The 19,506-nt window shown below is 40.9% G+C and overlaps 1 protein-coding gene across 1 annotated transcript; it reads left to right on the top strand.

Annotated features, from left to right (window-relative positions):
• Nucleotides 1–1,518: 1,518 nt before the first annotated feature.
• On the top strand, nucleotides 1,519–11,996 carry LOC149067111 (uncharacterized). The gene is made up of 2 exons (XM_089252803.1): nucleotides 1,519–1,713; nucleotides 8,328–11,996. Exons 1-2 carry the CDS (start codon nucleotides 1,537–1,539, stop codon nucleotides 11,994–11,996), a joined length of 3,846 nt encoding a protein of 1,281 aa, XP_089108929.1. The 5' UTR covers nucleotides 1,519–1,536.
• The last annotated feature ends 7,510 nt before the right edge of the window (nucleotides 11,997–19,506 follow it).

Below are 19,506 nucleotides of genomic sequence, written 5' to 3'. Positions count from 1 at the left end.
TGAGAGATAGCATTGCTACAAATGAGAGAAAACGTGCTGCAAGCGAGGATGTAGCTGGTCCAAGTGGATATGTAGCAAAGAAGAAGAAAAAAGATGTAAGTTTTTTTTAAATTACTGTGAATTTCTTTACGATTAAATTTTTATTTCACATTACGATTTAAATTCACTAGGACACAAGAATTCAAAAAAAAAAAAAATATTCAGTTGTGAATGATTGACTCATGTATTAATTTATACATTTGTTACAATTAACAGCTCTCGTTACATTACCTTTTTTATTTGTTTTTTCAGCAGACTCAGTATAGATGCTGCACATGTGAAAACCTTTTTCTCATAATTAGTGATCTTATACAGCATCAACGCTGTATGAGTCACACAGGGGCAGAGGTGATCAATAACGGATTTTCTCGAAAGATGTGTATTGTGTCACCAACAGTGCGGCAACCACCCACTGTTCAGCCAGAATATATATCTTTGAACAGGTTGGCTGCTATGCTAAGAGAAGAAGGATGGGTAGCGAGTTCTGACTCGTCTGTGGTAATTTATTATTATTTAATTAATGTAAGATTCAATTCATCACTTTTTTTTTCCACTAATTACATGTTTGTTTGTTTTTTTTTTCCCTTCTTTATAGATTGGTGAAGTATCAAGCGATGTAGTTTGGCCAACACCTAACACGTTAGGAAGTGAGCGTTGGGAAGCCAGCGATACTTCATCGGTTGTGGAGGTAATTTATTATTAAATTTTAGGAAACCGTCATTTTACTACATCGTCATTTTGCTAATTGCATGACTTCTTTCTTTATAGATTGGTAGAGCATACCCACCAAGTCAGAGCAGTGAGACGTTGGATTTGTTAGAGGTAAGTCATTAATATTACTCTTGCATTACAAAGAATTCAATTGCTTTTCGTTGACTCAAAAAAAAAAATGTTTTTTTTTTCTCTACAGTATCCAACGCAGGAAATGCTACCTAATCATGGGGTTTTTGAGGAGGAGGAGGACGAGATCGCATCCATCGATTTCGATGACTGGAGTGACATAGATTGAGCAGTTATGTCTCTGTGTGAATGGTATGAGTGAATGATTTTAATGAAAGGTTTGAATGAATGTATGAACTACGGGGAATAGGTCCGAGATAGTCTTGCAACCGTTAACTGCCACGGTTTGCGAGCTATACACCTTAGTTCGGTAATTTTGGAGTGGCGTCCAAAAGCAAAATTTCCCCATCATTTTTTTTTTTTTTTTTAATCTATCAATTAAATAATTAAACTTTTTTTTTCCAGACATTTAATTGCTTATCAGTGTGACGATAGGGATGACCACTTCTCATGTCTAATGCGTCACCACTCAGTGTGACGATAGGGATGTCCACTTCTGTTATCTAATGCGTCAACACTTTGGGTCATCGCGATGATTCATTGTTATCTCTCTCTGAGTCGTGATAAAAAGTGTACTGCTTCACAAATCTTCTCATTTCGTATTTGGTCACAGTAGTGTCAAATCTTCAAGTTTAGTTTTGTCGAGTTGATTGAAAAATGAGTGCAAACGATATAAGCGATGGGGAAGAATTCATTAATGAGTGTCTGGATCCTGAATTTGTGTCAAAGGCAATGCTAAAAGATCTAGACAAGGATACGATGGAGTTTGTGAATCAATGTTTAAAAAGACCAATAGAAGCTGGACCGAGCGGAACGAAAAAGAAGATGAAGGGGGTAAGTCAATTATTATATTTTTTTCCCTATCCAGATTAAATTTAAATGTAAGTCGATTGATTTTTAGGGGTGACCCATTTAAATGTATGTTTTTCCGTTTAATTTAAATTGTTTGTTAGGGGTGACCAGAAAAAGACAAAATACAATTTTTTAAAAATACAGAATTTTATTAATTTAAAATTTTTGCTGCTTTTCGTAGCAGCATGTACATCTGTGAAGTTGATAAATTTATCCCTTTAATAGTAGGAGAATGATTTGCGAAAACGCGGACATCGTATGTTGCATTACAACGAGTAAAATATACATTTCCACCTAGTGGCTCGGAATGCGTACAATTTTCGAATTTCATATGTGTTGGATACATGGAATAGGAACTGAGACATAGTAAAAATAATAATAAAATCAGCATAGAGGATATCAGTCCTTTTTGAATTCGATTTATCCGTTCTCCTCGCACTTCCAGTTCATAAGTCCAAGACGACGGTAAATCTATGTCGGGAACGCTCGTTTTCCAAATAACACCTCTTCTGTTATTTTTTTCATCGTAGGCAGTAGCTTCGATCTGCTCGTTCAGAACGTTAACCATCGTTTTCTCAAGTGTTTGTTTTTGATTAATGTCTCGGGTAGTTCTATAGACTGCAACGCTTGTAAGAATTCTTTCTGTCCACTCACGCCACGCTTCTTGTTCGCACTTGCCACGCTAGCGATGAGTTCGGTAATGTTAGTGTTTCTCATTGACCTCCCTTTATATATCAGCTCGCCACTCTCGTTCCAGTTGATTACTTTAGGAAAATTTTTGATATGTTTCAAAATTTCCTCTGCCGAAGACTTATACGATTTTGGAAATTTCATTTCATTCCATTGTTCCACTTTGATGGGGGGTTTGCTGAGGTCTCGCTCATTAGTTTCTTCTTGTTCGGTCAGAACTGGAGAATTATTTTCGAAAACCGAGTTTCTTTTGTGCAGAACACGTTGATACATTTTAAATTTAATGTCGTCGGGCAGAGTGCTATCAAGAATTTTTTTCATTTCCCGATCTATTTCCGACAACTGAGGTTCTTGAATAACGTGACGGTTATATCTTGCCTCTGGCACGAGGACCACTTTTTTTGCAAATTCCATTATTTCCCGATAATGCTAGACAATAAACTAAGCGCGGTCGGAAGTAATATTCCAAGGAAACCGCTTCCTTTTTGTAGCAAGACGCGCTTTTTCTTGAAGAGAGGTAATTTTTTTGAAGCAAGTTTTCTCAGAGCGACTTTGTGTTTTTGAAGCTTAGCTTTCTGTGACTTTGTTACTGGAATGTTCCCGCGTAGCAGATTCAGCGCACATTCACACACGATTTTCAACTTCTCATTCGTTAGTTTCTTTGGCAGCTGTTTTCTTGGGCATTCGCAGAGTGATTTTAAGAGTTGTTGCCTCCGCAAAGACATCTCGTGAAATAGTCGATCGAAACAACAAGTTCAGTCTTTTAACCACTTTGCATAAGCTTGAGCTTTTGCTAGAGCACAATGCTTGCGCATTCCATAGTGATGAGAGCAATGTTGACTCGTTTCAGGCAGATCGGTCACGTTAGGACATAAAATGCAATCTAAATCGATGACTTCCAATCCGTATTGTTTTTCGAGCATTTGACACTTGCTGTAACCCTTGGCGTAAACAACATTAAACTTTTTAACAAAGTCTTTCAGCGTGGTTTCGAGGGTACGAAAAGGTAGATCACCTCTCTCCCACGCTAAATTATGCAAATTATGTGTGAGCCATTTCACTTGATGTCGGTCTCTTGCATTCAGTTGCGAGAACTCGTACGGTGCTCGATAAATTCCGTGAAAAGTCTCGCTGCAGTTCAAATTACAATAGGCCAACTCCTTTATCACAAATGTTCCGTCAGAGAGTCGGTAACCCTCAACGTCTATTACGGCAGTCATCGTGATAATGGGTCTCGACTCTTTATCGACGGGGTTGATATACGTATTGAGTTTGTGTTGGTAACACGTTAGTGCGCAGTCGCATTTTCTCTTCTGTCTCCTGACGCAAATCTATCAATAGATATGAATACGAATCTTTCGTGGCATCGTTATAGGCCTCTAAAAAGAATTTCAATTTCGAGGGATATAATTGGCGACCTAAATGACTCACTTGGTTCAGATCTCTCCTGTTCTTAAACAGAAATATATAGTGGGCGTTGAGTGTAATCTCACGCAATCCCTTATGAAAAAAATTTTGCGTAATGAAAAATACCGATAGATTTCTGTGATGACTATACTTGGTGAATAACTTGGCCATCCTCTGTTCTCCCGAAAGTTCGCTTAAAAGGTCATCGAATATCAATAGAGCATCCGTTATGCCTTCGAAATCGGTGTCGTCCCTGAATTCCACGTTATCAATCTCGTCGTGAAGTTGTTGAGCTTCTCCGTAGAACCATATCACTCGCTTGGGCTGTGGTTCGATAAATTTTTCCCTATGTTCTAAGAATTTTTTTAAAAAGTATGTTTTTCCACTTCCACTGGCACCAGCACAGACTGCCGTGAAAGGGTGATGTAACTTTAACAGAGACATGGTAAATAATGACACGATTTTTTTCATGTAAGTGGTTTTTATTGAACAAAATTTTTCGATACAAAATTATACACTCGCACGTCATTATGCTTACTGAATCGCGAAACAATTGCTTTCATGCTCTCGCCCTTACATTTACAAAAAATATAATATATAACGTAATGTCCACACACTTTGCTGTTGACCGACTGCAGCGCCACATCGTTGTAGGTGAGTCGTTTGTATTTGCTCAGAAATGAGTTGATTTTCCCATCCACGAATTGTGAGGGCGGTCTTCCAAAAGAGTCAAAAAATTCAGCTGTCACGTTGTCGTGCAGGTATATTGCTAACCAGTGGCTTCCTTCCTCTGTATGAACGTCGGTGTTAACCACGAAAGCAGCTGGATACTTGTGAACGCCGTTTGGTAAAGTGTCGCTTGCGAATACATCTCTGAATATCTGCTTTGTGACTGGATTTGATATCAATGCATTTTTTATCTGCTCGGAGTCCATTTAACTCGAGAAATCACACAAAACACTTCTAGCTTTGGTTATCTCGATCAAGTTTTGAAACTCGCCGTAGACTATCACAGAGATTGTTTTTTGAAGAGCTTTGGAAAATTTCAGTTCGACGCGCAAATTTCCTTGTCTGAGTAGATGTAAATGTCCGCATTCACTCTGGTCGGGAAGCAGAGAGAAACAAAACAGTGCGTATCCTCTTTTGAACTCTTCTCTCGTCAGATCAATGCCGCGATCTTCTCCAGATCTAAACAAGTTGTTGTACGCTCTTACTATGTTCCCCGTCGTGAAATTCGGCTCCAAAGCTTTGTGAGGGACCGGACGGCCATCGACGTACACAGATATGAAATTCAAGTCGTAATGTTTGAATTCAAAGGGGTTAGTATTATATGTACCGTTATATGCCTCGTTATCCACTAGCCCGATCACGACTCTGTTTGGCATCGGTCCCAGAAAAACGTTGTCTTGCACAAAGGACATGTTTCCTTTAGCAACGGAGTATACTTTACAGATCACTCTGTTGATCGGATACTTTGCCGTAGTTTTTTCCAGAGCTTTAGCATGTCCTATAGCCACAGCAGGACTTACTTTCACTTTTCGCACGAATAGGCTAGCGTGGTCTATCACTACGTTGTAATCCTCGGCCGCGGCCACTAAGCAGAACGAAGGTTTCGTGCGCACCAAACGCACCTTCATATCAACGAGATTGAGCAAAAGTCTCTGTTGAAAAAATAGCGAGCAGTGAAGTCTTCCCATCAGATCGTATGATCGACTCTTGGCGATGTATCCACCTCGTTTTTTCATTCCTTCATTGTTCTCGAGATTGTTCATGTATCCAGCGGTGTCTTTGATATAACCCTCCATAGCGAGGGGTCCATTTTTAGCGTCCTGGCCATAATTCAGCAGAGTCTCAATGTAGGCGCGATAAGGGTAAGTGTGGGAAGAGTTTGTGATGTTCCGACCGTTCAGAGTGATGTCTACCTGAGAAAACAATGAATGTAGAAGCAAATTTACTGGTGCCACTAGCTCGTTTTCGGGCAGTGGCGTATCGTCTCCTTTCGTCACTCGCACTCGAACATGTAATTGGGTAGCAGACAGGTCCATGTAATTTTCAGCGCATCCAGTCACGTTGAATTCCAAAGGAGCACCAATATCCTTTATGCTAGATAGAGGTAGAAACTCGATCCATTCACCTCCTTCTATTGCGGTCTGTGTGGGTGGAAGCGAGAAGAGATCGACTTCGCTCTTCAGGCATTCGGACGAGTGTTCCATTATCATAGCCATGTTAATCGAAAATGTCAGGTGTTGACGCTTTCCTCACTCTCTTGCGAATGACTCTATTCTTCACTTTACGCTTTCTTTTATGACCGCCTAACATCTTCTTGAGCTTTCCAGAGGCCTTGTCTGTCAGCATTCTACCCGCTTCTTTCGCTCTCTCGGTTGCAGCCATTCTAGCGTCTCTTCCCTGAACCAAATCGTTGGCGAAATCTACACCAGAACGAAGCACTTGTTTGCCAAGCGCTCTCGCACCGCTCTTGAACAGGGGAATAGCTGACCTGAAAAGAGAGCCGAATATAGAACCGATACCATATCCGCGCTGCAGGTTTGAACCTTGATAATATGAGAGTCCATGACCGGCTTGATTGAGGTAGTGGTGCGTCACGCTATCGACGCAGCATCTATATTGCTTATATGGCATTTTCACAGATGTTTCAATCGGAAGTGAAGTTTCACTATCACCTTTCCACGCTCGAATGATACAAAACGTCCCGTGTGCGTCTTTATATAAATGTGAATCGTCTCGAAAGTTTTCCTCGCAAGCCCAACGTAGTGACCCCTTTCAAAAGAGGCGTTAACGATCTCTCCGTCTTGGCCCGTAACCTTGACAATTTTTAACAGTGGCGAGTAAATGTTTCCAACAACCTGGGGTTCAACAATATCACAATATACGTATAACAAGCGAAAGTCTAGTTTAACGTCCGACACTGAAACACCTTCGAGGAGAGGACCCTTTAATCCCAGGACCAGGTTCGAATCCCAGGATTTCAGCTATGCCGGAGTGAAGAATAAGTCTGGCACTTTTCTTGAGGTTCACTTTAACTTTTCGCGTGTTGCGGTTGAACGTTATAACTATCTTATCTTGAAAATTTTGAGAGATGGCTTTTATCAATTCTTGAGTAGTCTCGTAATAACCACACGGGATTCTTCCACTCTTAAGTAATCCTGTTCCAACATCGAATTCGAAAGAATTTGTTTGTTCCGTGATGTTGTGGAATGCGTGAGGAAAGATTAATTCGGATAAGGCAACCTCGTAATCCGAAGAAAAACTGATTGAGTTTGGCAACTTCACCACAAAATTCGAAAGCTTGTTTTCCGGGAAAAAATCAGGAGAGGCGTCGCTGGGGAGGGTGATGTAGAAGGAAGACATCTTTTTCAAATAATGGGCTGCTTCCGCTTGCGTAACCGATATTTATAGCTCGACCCACGAATTAAATTTGTCGGGATAATTTTGCCACTTCACCAAGAATTCCGTCTTTCCTTTATTCTTTCTCTTTCTGATCACTTTCTCGATGGGAAAAGTCTCTTCGGGTTTCGCTTTGACCATTTCTTCTGCGTAAAATGTTCCCTTGATTCTCTCACCCATCAAATCCTTCAATCTATAGACCGGTATTTCTCTCGCCACGCACTCGTCAACCACAAAGATTTCGTGAGAGAAGTTTGATTCGTATCCTTTTTCAAACAGATGTTTCGAGCGAGCGATGCGGACGTGGTCACCCACTTGAAATTTTATCGTTGTTTTTTTCGGTGTTTTCGCGTACAGCGTTCTCCAAACTAGGTCCTCGTTATGTTTACCGACCTGAACGGGTTCCATCTTGATGCTTTTGTGATAAGTTCTGTTGTAACTAAATAAAAAGTACTCGATGACGTCCACATACTTGTATGTGTTCTTGGCAGTAAAGTATTTCCACATTCGTGTTTTAAGCGATCTATTAAAACGTTCTATAACGGCTGCTTTCACGTCATCGTTTTGAGAAGTGAAAAATCTCACTCCTTGCTTCTTCAAAAAGTCTTGAAACACTTTATTGAGAAATTCTTTTCCTTTGTCAGTCTGAAGCACGTCTGGTTTCCGCTCGGAGAAAATATTTGAGAAAGCCGTGGTAATGTTTTTTCCAGTTTTATCTCTGAGTGGGACAGCCCAAGCATACTTTGAAAACACGTCTATGCATGTCAATAAATATTGATTACCGTCATTATAACGAGCGAGACTTCTCATGTCAACGAGATCTGCCTGAAACTGTTTATCGATACCGGCTACTATTGTTCTGTTGCGTGGGAACTTTTTCTTTCTGTTCCTGTGTAGAGTGTAGCTCTTCTCTCCTTCTAACCATTCCCGAATTTTTTTTCTAGATTTTTTCGTAACATGTTGTATAGAGTTGACACCCCCGAAGCTTGCGGGTTGCTTCGGCTCCCGATAAAACTTATCCATGAATGGTTGTCATTCATACTTGCAATATGCTTATATATTTATTTATTATTTTATTTTATTTTTCATTACAGGATAATCGCCACCTCTGCGAAACTTGCGGGAAATGCTTTGCGTTGAGGAAAAATCTCAACCAACACAAGAAGATCCACATGGGAGAAAAACTGTTCAAATGCGAGCGCTGCCCGGTTGCATTTACCAGGAGCAACGACTTGAAACGCCATATACTAAAGAAGCATCGGCAGGACGGAGGATCCAGCAGAGCTAGCGGATCACCACCACCCAACGGACCGCCACCACCTAACGGACCACCACCACCACAACCCAACGGACCACCACCACCCAGCGGATCACCACCACCCAACGGAGCCCTCAACGACGTCTTCGTGACTCACAACATCCCTCCCGATGAGGGTCAAGATCGGGACATGCATCTCTTCCTCATCAGCGTAAGGGATAGGCTTCTCTCCCTATTGAGAGAAGCTATTCATCGTCAACGTGCCATCAAGTGGGACGTTGTGGTCACAGCGGTGTTTTCGCGAAGAGGCGCGGATGGTGAAGAGGAGTTGACTAACGCATACTTACGCAGCAAGATGGCTACCGCTCTCGCGGCTGGAGTACTCGAGACGCAACTGGGTGTAGCCTTCGAAAAGGTGGAGAAATCTACAGAAGATTTCGAAGGAAGCGGCAGCGGTTGGGTTCTTGATCAGATCATCTGCCTCGAGCTCAACATCGCTCGCTACCAACCGCTGGCGCCAGCGAGCTACATTCCACTCCCACAGTGGATAGCTCGCAAAAAAGCTGTCCTCAACATCAAGAATCAAGATCAAAAGTGTTTTCTTTGGTCTGTACTCGCTGCCCTACATCCAGTGGCTAGAAAAGATAAAGCCGAGCGAGTTAGCAAATACACAAATTATGAGAATGAGTTGGATACTCGCGGTCTGATATACCCAGTGACTCTCGAACAAATATCCCGGTTTGAAAAACAGAACAACATCACAATCAACGTCTTCGGCGTGGAAGGCGAGGAGATATTCCCAGTGAGAATTACACATGAGAGGATGCCTCGGCATGTTAACTTGCTCCTCATCATGAATGAGGAAACATCTCATTACTGCCTCATTCGGAACACCAGCAGACTTTTTTCACGCACCACTGCGCACAAAGAAACTTGTCACTATTGTGACTATTGTCTGCAGAGGTTTTCTTCTGTTGAGACCCATGCAAAACATCTCACCCAGTGTAGAGAGCATGGTGCACAAAAGGTTACATATCCCAGTGAAGACGAAAAATGGATGAGCTTCAAGAATGTTGCCTTTCAGTTACCGGTGCCCTACGTTATATATGCAGATTTTGAGGCCATCTTGCCAAAAGTGGAGTCATGCTCACCTGATCCTGCCACTTCCCATTCCATGGCGACATCGCTTCACCGTCCATGCGGTTTCGCATATGTGGTTGTTGGTCCCGATGGTGTGGCTCTCAGGAGACCCACTGTATACAGGGGAGAGGACAGTGTCCATGTATTTCTGGAAAGCATGCTGGAAGAAGAGAAGCTCATTTTGGAAAAAATCAACAACCCGGTGCCCTTGAAGATGACCATCGAGGAAGAGAGACGCTTCCAGAGCCAACAGATATGCACTAACTGTGGCAAACCTCTTGGTAGTGATCGGGTGAGAGATCATTGCCATGTTAGCGGTACATACAGATCAGCGTTACACTCCAAGTGTAACCTGCAGCTCAAGATGGCAAAGCACATCCCGGTGATTTTTCATAACCTGCAGAATTATGATGCTCACTTCATCATGGAAGGGCTTGGTCGGATCAAGGAGAAGCGGATAGAGGTCATTGGTAAAAACATGGAGAAATTTATCTCCTTCAGTTTGGGTCACCTCAGATTTCTGGATTCGTTCCAGTTTTTATCCGCTTCTCTTGATACCCTAGTGAAATCTATGAACCCCGGTGACTTTATAAATATGAAAAGAGCCTTCGGTGAGAAGACACCGCTTCTCCTTCGTAAGGGAGTTTATCCTTACGAATATATGACCTCCATGGATAAGTTTGACGAACCGGTGCTTCCCCCCATAGAGGCCTTTTACACCTCCTTGGGTAGGGAAAACATATCCACAGATGACTATCAGCATGCGCAACTGGTGTGGGACACCTTCCATATGCTGTCCTTAGGTGACTATCACGACTTGTATGTGGAGACAGACGTGTTGTTGCTTGCAGACGTCTTTCAGAATTTTAGAAAGTTGTGTCTGAAAAACTATAAAATTGATCCCGCCCACATGTATACATCCCCTGGTCTAGCCTGGAACGCCTGTCTGAAGATGACGGGCGAAAGATTGGAACTTATAACAGATCCAGACATCCACCTGTTTCTCGAGAAAGGCATCAGAGGAGGGGTTTCATGCATCACTAGAAGACACAGTCGAGCCAACAACCCAATGGTTCCAGGATTCAACCCCGGTGAGAAGAAAAAATGGATCATATATTGGGACGTCAACAACTTGTATGGCAAATGTATGATGGAACCCCTCCCAGTGAGTGATTTCCGGTGGATGACGTCTAGTGAAGTGGAGTCAACAGACTTCAACATCATCCCCGATGATAGCGCCAAGGGGTACATTTTGGAGGTTGATCTTGAATACCCGGTGAACGTTCACGACCTCCATAACGATTTCCCTTTGGCGGCTGAAAACGTGAAAATATCCGGTGATATGTACTCCGAGTACATGAGGAAAACCGGTGGGCCATCGAATCCGTGTGTCAAACTAGCTCCAAATTTGAATGATAAGGTCGCGTACGTCATCCATTATAAAAATCTGAAACTCTATACAGCGCTGGGGATGCGAGTTACAACGATTCGTCGTGTCCTCGAGTTCTCTCAGCGACCATGGCTCCGCCCGTACATTGCATTCAACACCGAGAAGAGAAAGGGAGCCACCGGTGATTTTGAAAAAGACTTCTATAAGTTGATGAATAATGCAGTGTATGGGAAGTCGCTGGAGAATCTCAGGAAACATAACAACATCCACTTGGTACACAAGGAGAAGAGAGCAAAAAAATTAATCGCATCCCCAGCATTCGAAAGCTTCAAGATTATTAATAAAGACCTGGTCGTGCTAAAAATGAAGAAGACTGCCATCAGGTTGGATCGTCCGCTATACACCGGTGTCACCATTTTAGATTTATCAAAGCACCTGATGGCGGACTTCCATTATAATCACGTCAAGGAAAAGTACGGCCAGGATGCGACCTTATTGTTCACCGACACGGATTCGTTGTGCTACGAAATTTATACCGATGACATTTACGAAGATATGCTGAGAGATTCCCACAAATTCGACACATCTAACTACCCCGGTGACCACAAATTGTACAGCGAGAGAAACAAGAAGGTCATCGGGGTGATGAAGGATGAGACGGCAGGGAAACCGGTGATCGAATTTGTGGGACTGCGTCCAAAGATGTATAGTTTTATTACCGGTGACTGTGAAAAAAAGACTGCGAAGGGTGTCGTGCGCTCGGTTGTCAGTAAAGAAATCAGACATGCAGATTATCTAAATTGTCTGCGCAATAATTCTTTCATGAGGCACGACATGCCTAAAATTCAATCCCGGTGTCATGTGCTGCAAACCATTCAACAGCGAAAAATCAGTTTGTCGGCACATGATAATAAAAGGTATATTTTAGACGATGGCATAAGCACTTTAGCTTATGGCCATTGTAGCATCCGGTGATTTTTTTATATAGTTTTATTTATACACGTTGTTATTTTTCATAGTTTTTATATCTTTATAATTTTTTTCTGCATATTCCGGTGATTTTATTATATAATCATCTCTCGAATGAAAAGATAACTCCCTTCCCATCGTGATGCTCATCAGTAAATATGGATGTGGTGGCTTCAGTAGTGGTCTTCAATTGTGTGGTAATCTTCAATTAATATAGTTGTGGTGGCTTCAGTAGTGGTGATGTTTGATATTAGTGGTGGTCTGCAAAAGTGGTGATCTTCAATAAATATAGTTGTGTTAGTGAATGAACAGTGCTTCATGGACGCTGTATATATATTTTAATTGGTGTTGGGTTTATTTTTGTATATATATTATTTAATTGATTTTGGTGAAGGGTTTATATGTATTTTTTCTTTTGATTTTTATATTTTTGGTGTTGGGTTTTTGTGTATATATTTCATTTGCATTGATTGTGTTAGAAATAAATGGTTTTTTTTATTCATTAATCAAAGTTTCTATCGTCATTTGCGTATCTCATTGTTTTTTTGGGAATGACCCCCTTAAAATCGGTAATTTATGGATGACCCCTCTTACTTAGGAAGATGTAATTAATCCCCCGAAAAAAAGATCTCTTTCGTGAATCAGACGTTTAAGAATACACCCCTTATCAGTTTAATAATAATCGTCGATAGTGCTTGGGAAAAAAGTAATTCAGCAATGACCCCCTCTTATGACCAAGTTATCATTGCAGCTGCGGAAAGGGGGCAGCGTTGACGTCATGGGTTGGGAGTGATCAGACACTAAAGTTTTATTTAAGAAAGCCCCCTTATCACAGAAGAAAATGACTCAGGTGCTGGCTGCGGAAAAGGGGGGGATGGCTGCGGAATAGAAGGATGCGGTGGCTGCGGAATGGGGAATGGCTGCGGCTGCGGCGGCTGCGGTGGGGCAGAAGCCCCTTTTTGCCCCTACTGGCGCCGATGAGAATGATAAATTGCGATCAAATAAAATTTACAAATTTTAATTTCGCCGTATAAGCCGCACTTCGCGATTTCTGTCGGGATTTCCGTCCGTTTGTCGCTGCAAGTGGTTTGTGGCGCATACCATGATCAATGGAGATCAATAATTTGGAAATTCATTTACTTTTCCAACTTGGCGAAAAGCAAAGGATTCAGGGTTGCCTTTTTCTGGCATTTATCGATTTTTCTATCCTCCACAAATACTGCTATTCCTTATTATTTTCTTTGAGAATTTTTCGAAATTCTTTCTCGCTCAAGTTTCAACTAGACTTAAAATGTCAAATGATATTGCACAAAGTTAGACCGTTTCATGAAGATCTTAATTTAAAATTTTCAAGGTTTTCGAAAGCAATGTAATAGTAGAGAAATATTTTTATTCATATGTATAAAATTACATGTCTTGACAGCTTAATTCACTGATTCATCGCCGAGCCGCAACCACTGAAGGTCAGGCCCGTGTCTAGAAATTCCATTCGGGGGAGGGGGGGGGGGGCAAGGTGGTCAAATAATATATTTGGCCATGTTTTACCTTATTTCAATCATTTTCTCTCATTTCGAAGAGACCGGATCCCCAATTCCCCCCCCCCCCCTTCTCACTACGAAGCTATGAACATAAAATTCTGTCAGTAGTTTTATTTTATACTGTTGAGACGCCCAAAAAAATTTCTTAAAATTCTATCTCTAAGTTGGTCTTAAGGCTTTGAAGAGAGTATGCAAATTGTGTGGTAGTGTAGTTGCATACAGGGTGTCCTTTAAGAGTTAGTACGGCCATTGTCTTTTCAACCATCCGTGGTAGAGATGATTTCAGTTTGAAAAAATGCTCAAAAGGCGTTCAAAAATTACCCTGTACCAGTTTTGAGAGTGAAAACACAGTGTGTAACAAAATAAAAAAATATAAATTTTTAAAACTTCTAATTATAAAGTGGCTGCACCGTATCTCCTGAGACCAACAAAAAAAATCTAAGTTGACAAGTACAATGTTCGCCGAGATATTTGAATTCAAAATTCGAAGGAAAGGTGGAAAGGACAGCATAACTTTGGGGAAGGAGCGTTGTCGATTAGTTTTTGCTGTCTTTTCATAACTTTTCTCCAGTTTTCGAATTCAAATATCTTAGCGAATATTGCACTGAGAAACATGCAATTTTTCTGTTGGCATCAGGAGAGACAATGCAACAACTTTCAAATTGGAAGTTAAAGGACGGGAAATCAAAGAAAAATTTAGATTTTTTTGTTTTGAGCCACACACACTGTATTTTCCGAGGATGACATCACTTTCCGCTATCTATACGAAGGTTTCAACGGTTGGCTGATGCGAGATGAAGTTAGGAAGGAAAAATTCACCTGTGCTCTTGCTAGGAATCAAACCCACGTTCTCGAGCTTTCTGGGTGAGCCCACTAGACTACAAAGGCAAAGAATATCAATTTTTCCTTGGAACTTGTATGCGATGAACGGTCGGACCTAACTCAGGCCTCTGGCATCACGAAGTGCGGCTTATACGGCGAAATTAAAATTTGAAAAATTTATTTGATCGCAATTTATCATTCTCATCGGTGCCCCCACGCCCCTCACAGCAAGAAATTCAAATCCCGAAGCGCGGCTTATACGGCGAAATTAAAATTTGAAAATTTATTTGATCGCAATTTATCATTCTCATCGGTGCCCCCACGCCCCTCACCGCAAGAAATTCAAATCCCGAAGCGCGGCTTATACGGCAAAATTAAAATTTGAAAATTTATTTGATCGCAATTTATCATTCTCATCGGTGCCCCCACGCCCCTCACAGCAAGAAATTCAAATCACGAAGTGCGGCTTATACGGCGAAATTAAAATTTGAAAATTTATTTGATCGCAATTTATCATTCTCATCGGTGCCCCCACGCCCCTCACCGCAAGAAATTCAAATTCCGAAGCGCGGCTTATACGGCAAAATTAAAATTTGAAAAATTTATTTGATCGCAATTTATCATTCTCATCGGCGCCCCAACGCCCCTCGTCGCGAGAAATTCAAATCCCTACAGAAATCGCGAAGTGCGGTTTATACGGCGAAATTAAAATTTGAAAAATTTATTTGATCGCAATTTATCATTCTCATCGTCACCCCAACGCCCCTTGCCACAAGAAATTCAAATCCCGACAGAAATCGCGAAGTGCGGCTTATACGGCGAAATTAAAATTTGAAAATTTATTTGATCGCAATTTATCATTCTCATCGGCGCCCCCACGCCCCTCACCGCGAGAAATTCAAATCCCGGCAGAAATCACGAAGTGCGGCTTATACGGCGAAATTAAAATTTGAAAATTTATTTGATCGCAATTTATCATTCTCATCGGTGCCCCCACGCCCCTCACCGCAAGAAATTCAAATCCCGAAGCGCGGCTTATACGGCAAAATTAAAATTTGAAAAATTTATTTGATCGCAATTTATCATTCTCATCGGCGCCCCAACGCCCCTCGTCGCGAGAAATTCAAATCCCTACAGAAATCGCGAAGTGCGGTTTATACGGCGAAATTAAAATTTGAAAAATTTATTTTATCGCAATTTATCATTCTCATCGTCACCCCAACGCCCCTTGCCACAAGAAATTCAAATCCCGACAGAAATCACGAAGTGCGGCTTATACGGCGAAATTGAATTTTTAAATTCGACAGTGTCGGGATTTTGACCGTGTCGGGATTTTGACCTGTCGGGATTTCGACCCTGTCGGGATTCTGACCGTGTCGGGATTTTGACTTGTCGGGATTTCGTCTGTCGGGATTGTGACTTGTCGGGATTTCGTCTGTCGGGATTGTGAACGGAACCCATCCCGACAAGGTCGAAATCCCGAAATTTTGGTCATGGTCGAAATTCCGGCAGGGTCACAATCCCGACGCACCAAAATCCCAATAGAGTCAAAATTCCGAAAAGGCCGAAATCTCGATACGGTCAAAATCCCGACATCGCTAAACATTTTATATAAATAACAGAATTTTGCGGCTGTTTTTTGTCGTAAACAGAGTTTACGACAAATAAATTCTAAAAATGCATTTAATTATTTAATCGTAATTTATCTTACACTTGGTCTACGCCCCAACGCTCCTCACTGTGAGAAATGGAGATTCCGACAGAAAGCGGGAGCTGAGGCTTATACATTGAAAAAAATTGAATTTTTTAAAATTTATTTTTTGTCATAAATTCTGCGCCGCAACATCACGCGTTGTCCGTTAAATTCGTAATTGCAAAGAAATTGTTTTGTAATGTCGGGATATTATGACCTAGACCTTGCAAGTTATGCTCAAACATATGCGGGATAGAAAATTGAAGCCTTTTTCTGGACTTAAAAATGAGGAAAATTGGTTATTCGGGGGGGGGGGGGGGATATGCAGGAAAATATGCATCGATTTATTTCAGCTGACTCTCGACTATCCGGCTCGTGATTATCCGGCCTATATAATTTAAAAATAATTTTGATTCTCCATAATAAAATGATGAAAAATTTACTTTGCGTTGCAAGTGTAATCAATTTGTGTGATCATTTATCAATGAAATAAGTTAAATTAATTTTTGTAAGAATTAAGCCTATACGTTTCACTTTATATTTTATTCATTTTAAAACTTTTCTCGGCACAGTAAAAGTTACTAGACGCCGTGTAAAATGAAACACCCTTTTTAATGAAGTAGGCTTTCTTCCGATTTTCAGCTGACTGACTGAGAGCGAACTACATTATCTTAGGGAATATATACTGAAGAGTTTATTCTCCCTTAAGTCCCTCAGAAAGCAGGTGCAGAGTAAGCAGTGCTCGATTTTCAGCAGGTGCAGAGTAAGGGGTTTGGGGGAAAAGTGGTCCATTGAGAGAAATCATATAGCATATGTTATCGCAAAAGTGCAGAAATCAGTTATTCTACAGATTATCTAGGTATCAGATCAGTTAATCTGCAGATTAGATAGGTAATGTGCACATTTTCGAGCTTTAGCGGTAACATACAGTGGAATTTCGGCTAATGACAGGTCCGTCATTTAGGGGGGCGGCTGGCTTTTGAAAATACACTAAAAATGGTGTATATATATACAAATATATATTCATACATTGAGTACATGTGCTTTGCCCCCCCCCCCCGGAAAAAGTTGAAAGACGGCCTTGGCTAATGAGCTTAATTCGCTCTGCCAACGTGCTCGTTATTGAAATTAAACCTCCCCATAGGAAATAATGGAAACTCAGATGATTCATTCCACAATTATTCATTCACATGAAAATGACTGATAAAAACGTCATTCATCAATAATGCAACATAATGTAACAATATATATATATATATATATAAAATTGATTTTCTGTGTGTGTGTGTGTGTTCTCTATACAAAATTTTAGATCGATCGTCGCCAAATTTTGCATATGTACCAAACGGAATCCGGATTGAACGATAGGCTGCTTTAAAAGTTCGTCAGAGCAGTACAAATGCCCGAAATGGGCAAAAAACTGTCGGGCAACAATGGTTTTTGGCCTCAACAATCACTTTCGGAGCGTTTACTTTGGTTACTGTGGTTCCCTAGCAATGCGTTTCAGACGTGTATATGCCTTTACAATGGTTTGTCACTTCTTCAATGCTGCCAGTGTATTTATAATAGTTTATGCCTTATAACTACTGGTTTTCCACTTTTGCAATTCGCATAACGAGCAAAAATTTTGAGCTTTGTTTATTTATTGTCACGTTATCACAACTGAGAGGATGGTTTTTCGCTTTCGTCCACACACGTGCTGGGGAAAATTGTGGGTAATATTCTCCCCTACAGTCTCCAATCAGCGTGTTTTACTCGAAAAATGAACAACCGCTTCATTGGTTACGATACCAAACTAGATGTCGCATTACAACCACGCGTATGAGCGCTTGGAGTTTATACATAAATTCTGCTTGGTTAGGAGGTGGTTGTAGACAAACTGATGGACCTCCATTGCCTGCAACAGTAAGATCTTATGGAGGGCATTTTTTCTGAGGAAGAGAAAAGTGCCTCACTTCACATAAGATGTGTAAAATGTGGGAATCTGTGCAAAATTCTGTTGAAAAGAAGCAATCAAATAAAGCTGTACCAGTGTGCGCGAAATGAATCTGTCCAAGAAAAATGCAAATTCCCCATTTTTGAGAAATCCTAAAAAGGAGGTAAAAGCAAGCGTCCTTAGATACGTGCTTTTTCAAAGTCGGGCAAAAATAATGTTTGCAGAAAAAAGTGTCCCCCCCCCCCCTCTAAGTCTTCCAGAACACTTGTCCTCCTCTCTCGTCGTTCAGAGTAAGTTAATTTGTAAACATAATGTTTGATAGTGTTTAACGATATATCGTATTACACGTTTATTTATGGCGTTATTATACCATACATATCTTACTCTATTACTTATTATATTATTGTGCTGTACTATTGAATGAAGCCATTTTTATTAGTAAGTTTTATGAGAATGAATAATTGCGGAACTAATTATGCGAATTTCCATTGTTTCCTATGGGGAACGTTTCATTCGAATAACGAGTGATTAGTATAACGAGCACGTTGACGGAACGAATTAAGCTCGTTAACCAAAGTTCCACTGTATAATAGTGTTTATTTCTTTGTCACTTTTTCAATCCTCCGAGTAATTGAAGAAAACACGGACAGCAAATCGTATTGCATGTTTATTACCCTAATATCCTATAAATATCCTATAAATTCATGTGTAAGCATACATATGAATAGCATTTTTCATTACGAAACGATTCATTTCGCTATGTAAGATCGACGCGACGAAGCTGAGATTAGCGATACTCAGTCGATAACGAAAATAAATTGGGAATAAGCAAAAATGAATTAATGGCATAACAAATAACTAATCAGTTTATTTACTTGGTGAGGAAAAAAACTATTAAAACACGTGGAGAGAAGTTTCGTTATTGAACGTAACTCCGCAATGCAAGGGATAAAAATCTGTTTAGAATGAATGATTCGGTTATGAAGCTTATTAAAGTTTCACACAGCTTAGCTTTTCCATTTATGCAGAGTTTCCGTCCATCTCCAGAATTTTTTTTTTATCTAGCTACGCTTCTCCATACGCAAAGCATTCCCAGGCATCTTCCCAAAGCTTCTTTCTCACAGCCATGCTTTTCCCCGTGCAAAATTCCTACTATCTCTAAAATGGTTCTTTCACACAGCGATGCTTCTTCATAGGAAAGGTATTTGAGAATCTCCCCAAAGCTTCTTGAACACAGATTTGTTTCTCTCCGTGCAGAATTTACGCATCTAAACTTCTCTTTCCGCGCGGGAACAGTTCCAACGCTTCTTTCCACTAGGGCCGTCTTAAGAGCGTCATGGGCCCCCAGGCCAACTGATTTTTCTGAGGCCCTACCTGGAAAATTTCCATTAGTTCCCATTTTTGTGAGGCCTTCTCTCTCGAGGCCCGGGTGGGCCCATTCAGCTTTGCTTCTATCCAAGGCCGCAACTAGATACTTTGTAAATCGAGGCAAGCACGCATTTTGGGGCCCCCGTTTAACGTAGAAAG

Source organism: Pholcus phalangioides, unplaced genomic scaffold (genome assembly GCF_987345545.1).
Source record: "Pholcus phalangioides strain wild (caught in Gottingen) unplaced genomic scaffold, Ppha-v1.0 ptg000031l_1, whole genome shotgun sequence".
NCBI lineage: Eukaryota > Metazoa > Arthropoda > Arachnida > Araneae > Pholcidae > Pholcus > Pholcus phalangioides.
Note: the sequence above shows the minus strand (reverse complement) of the source record. Positions and strands in the feature narration are given on the sequence as shown.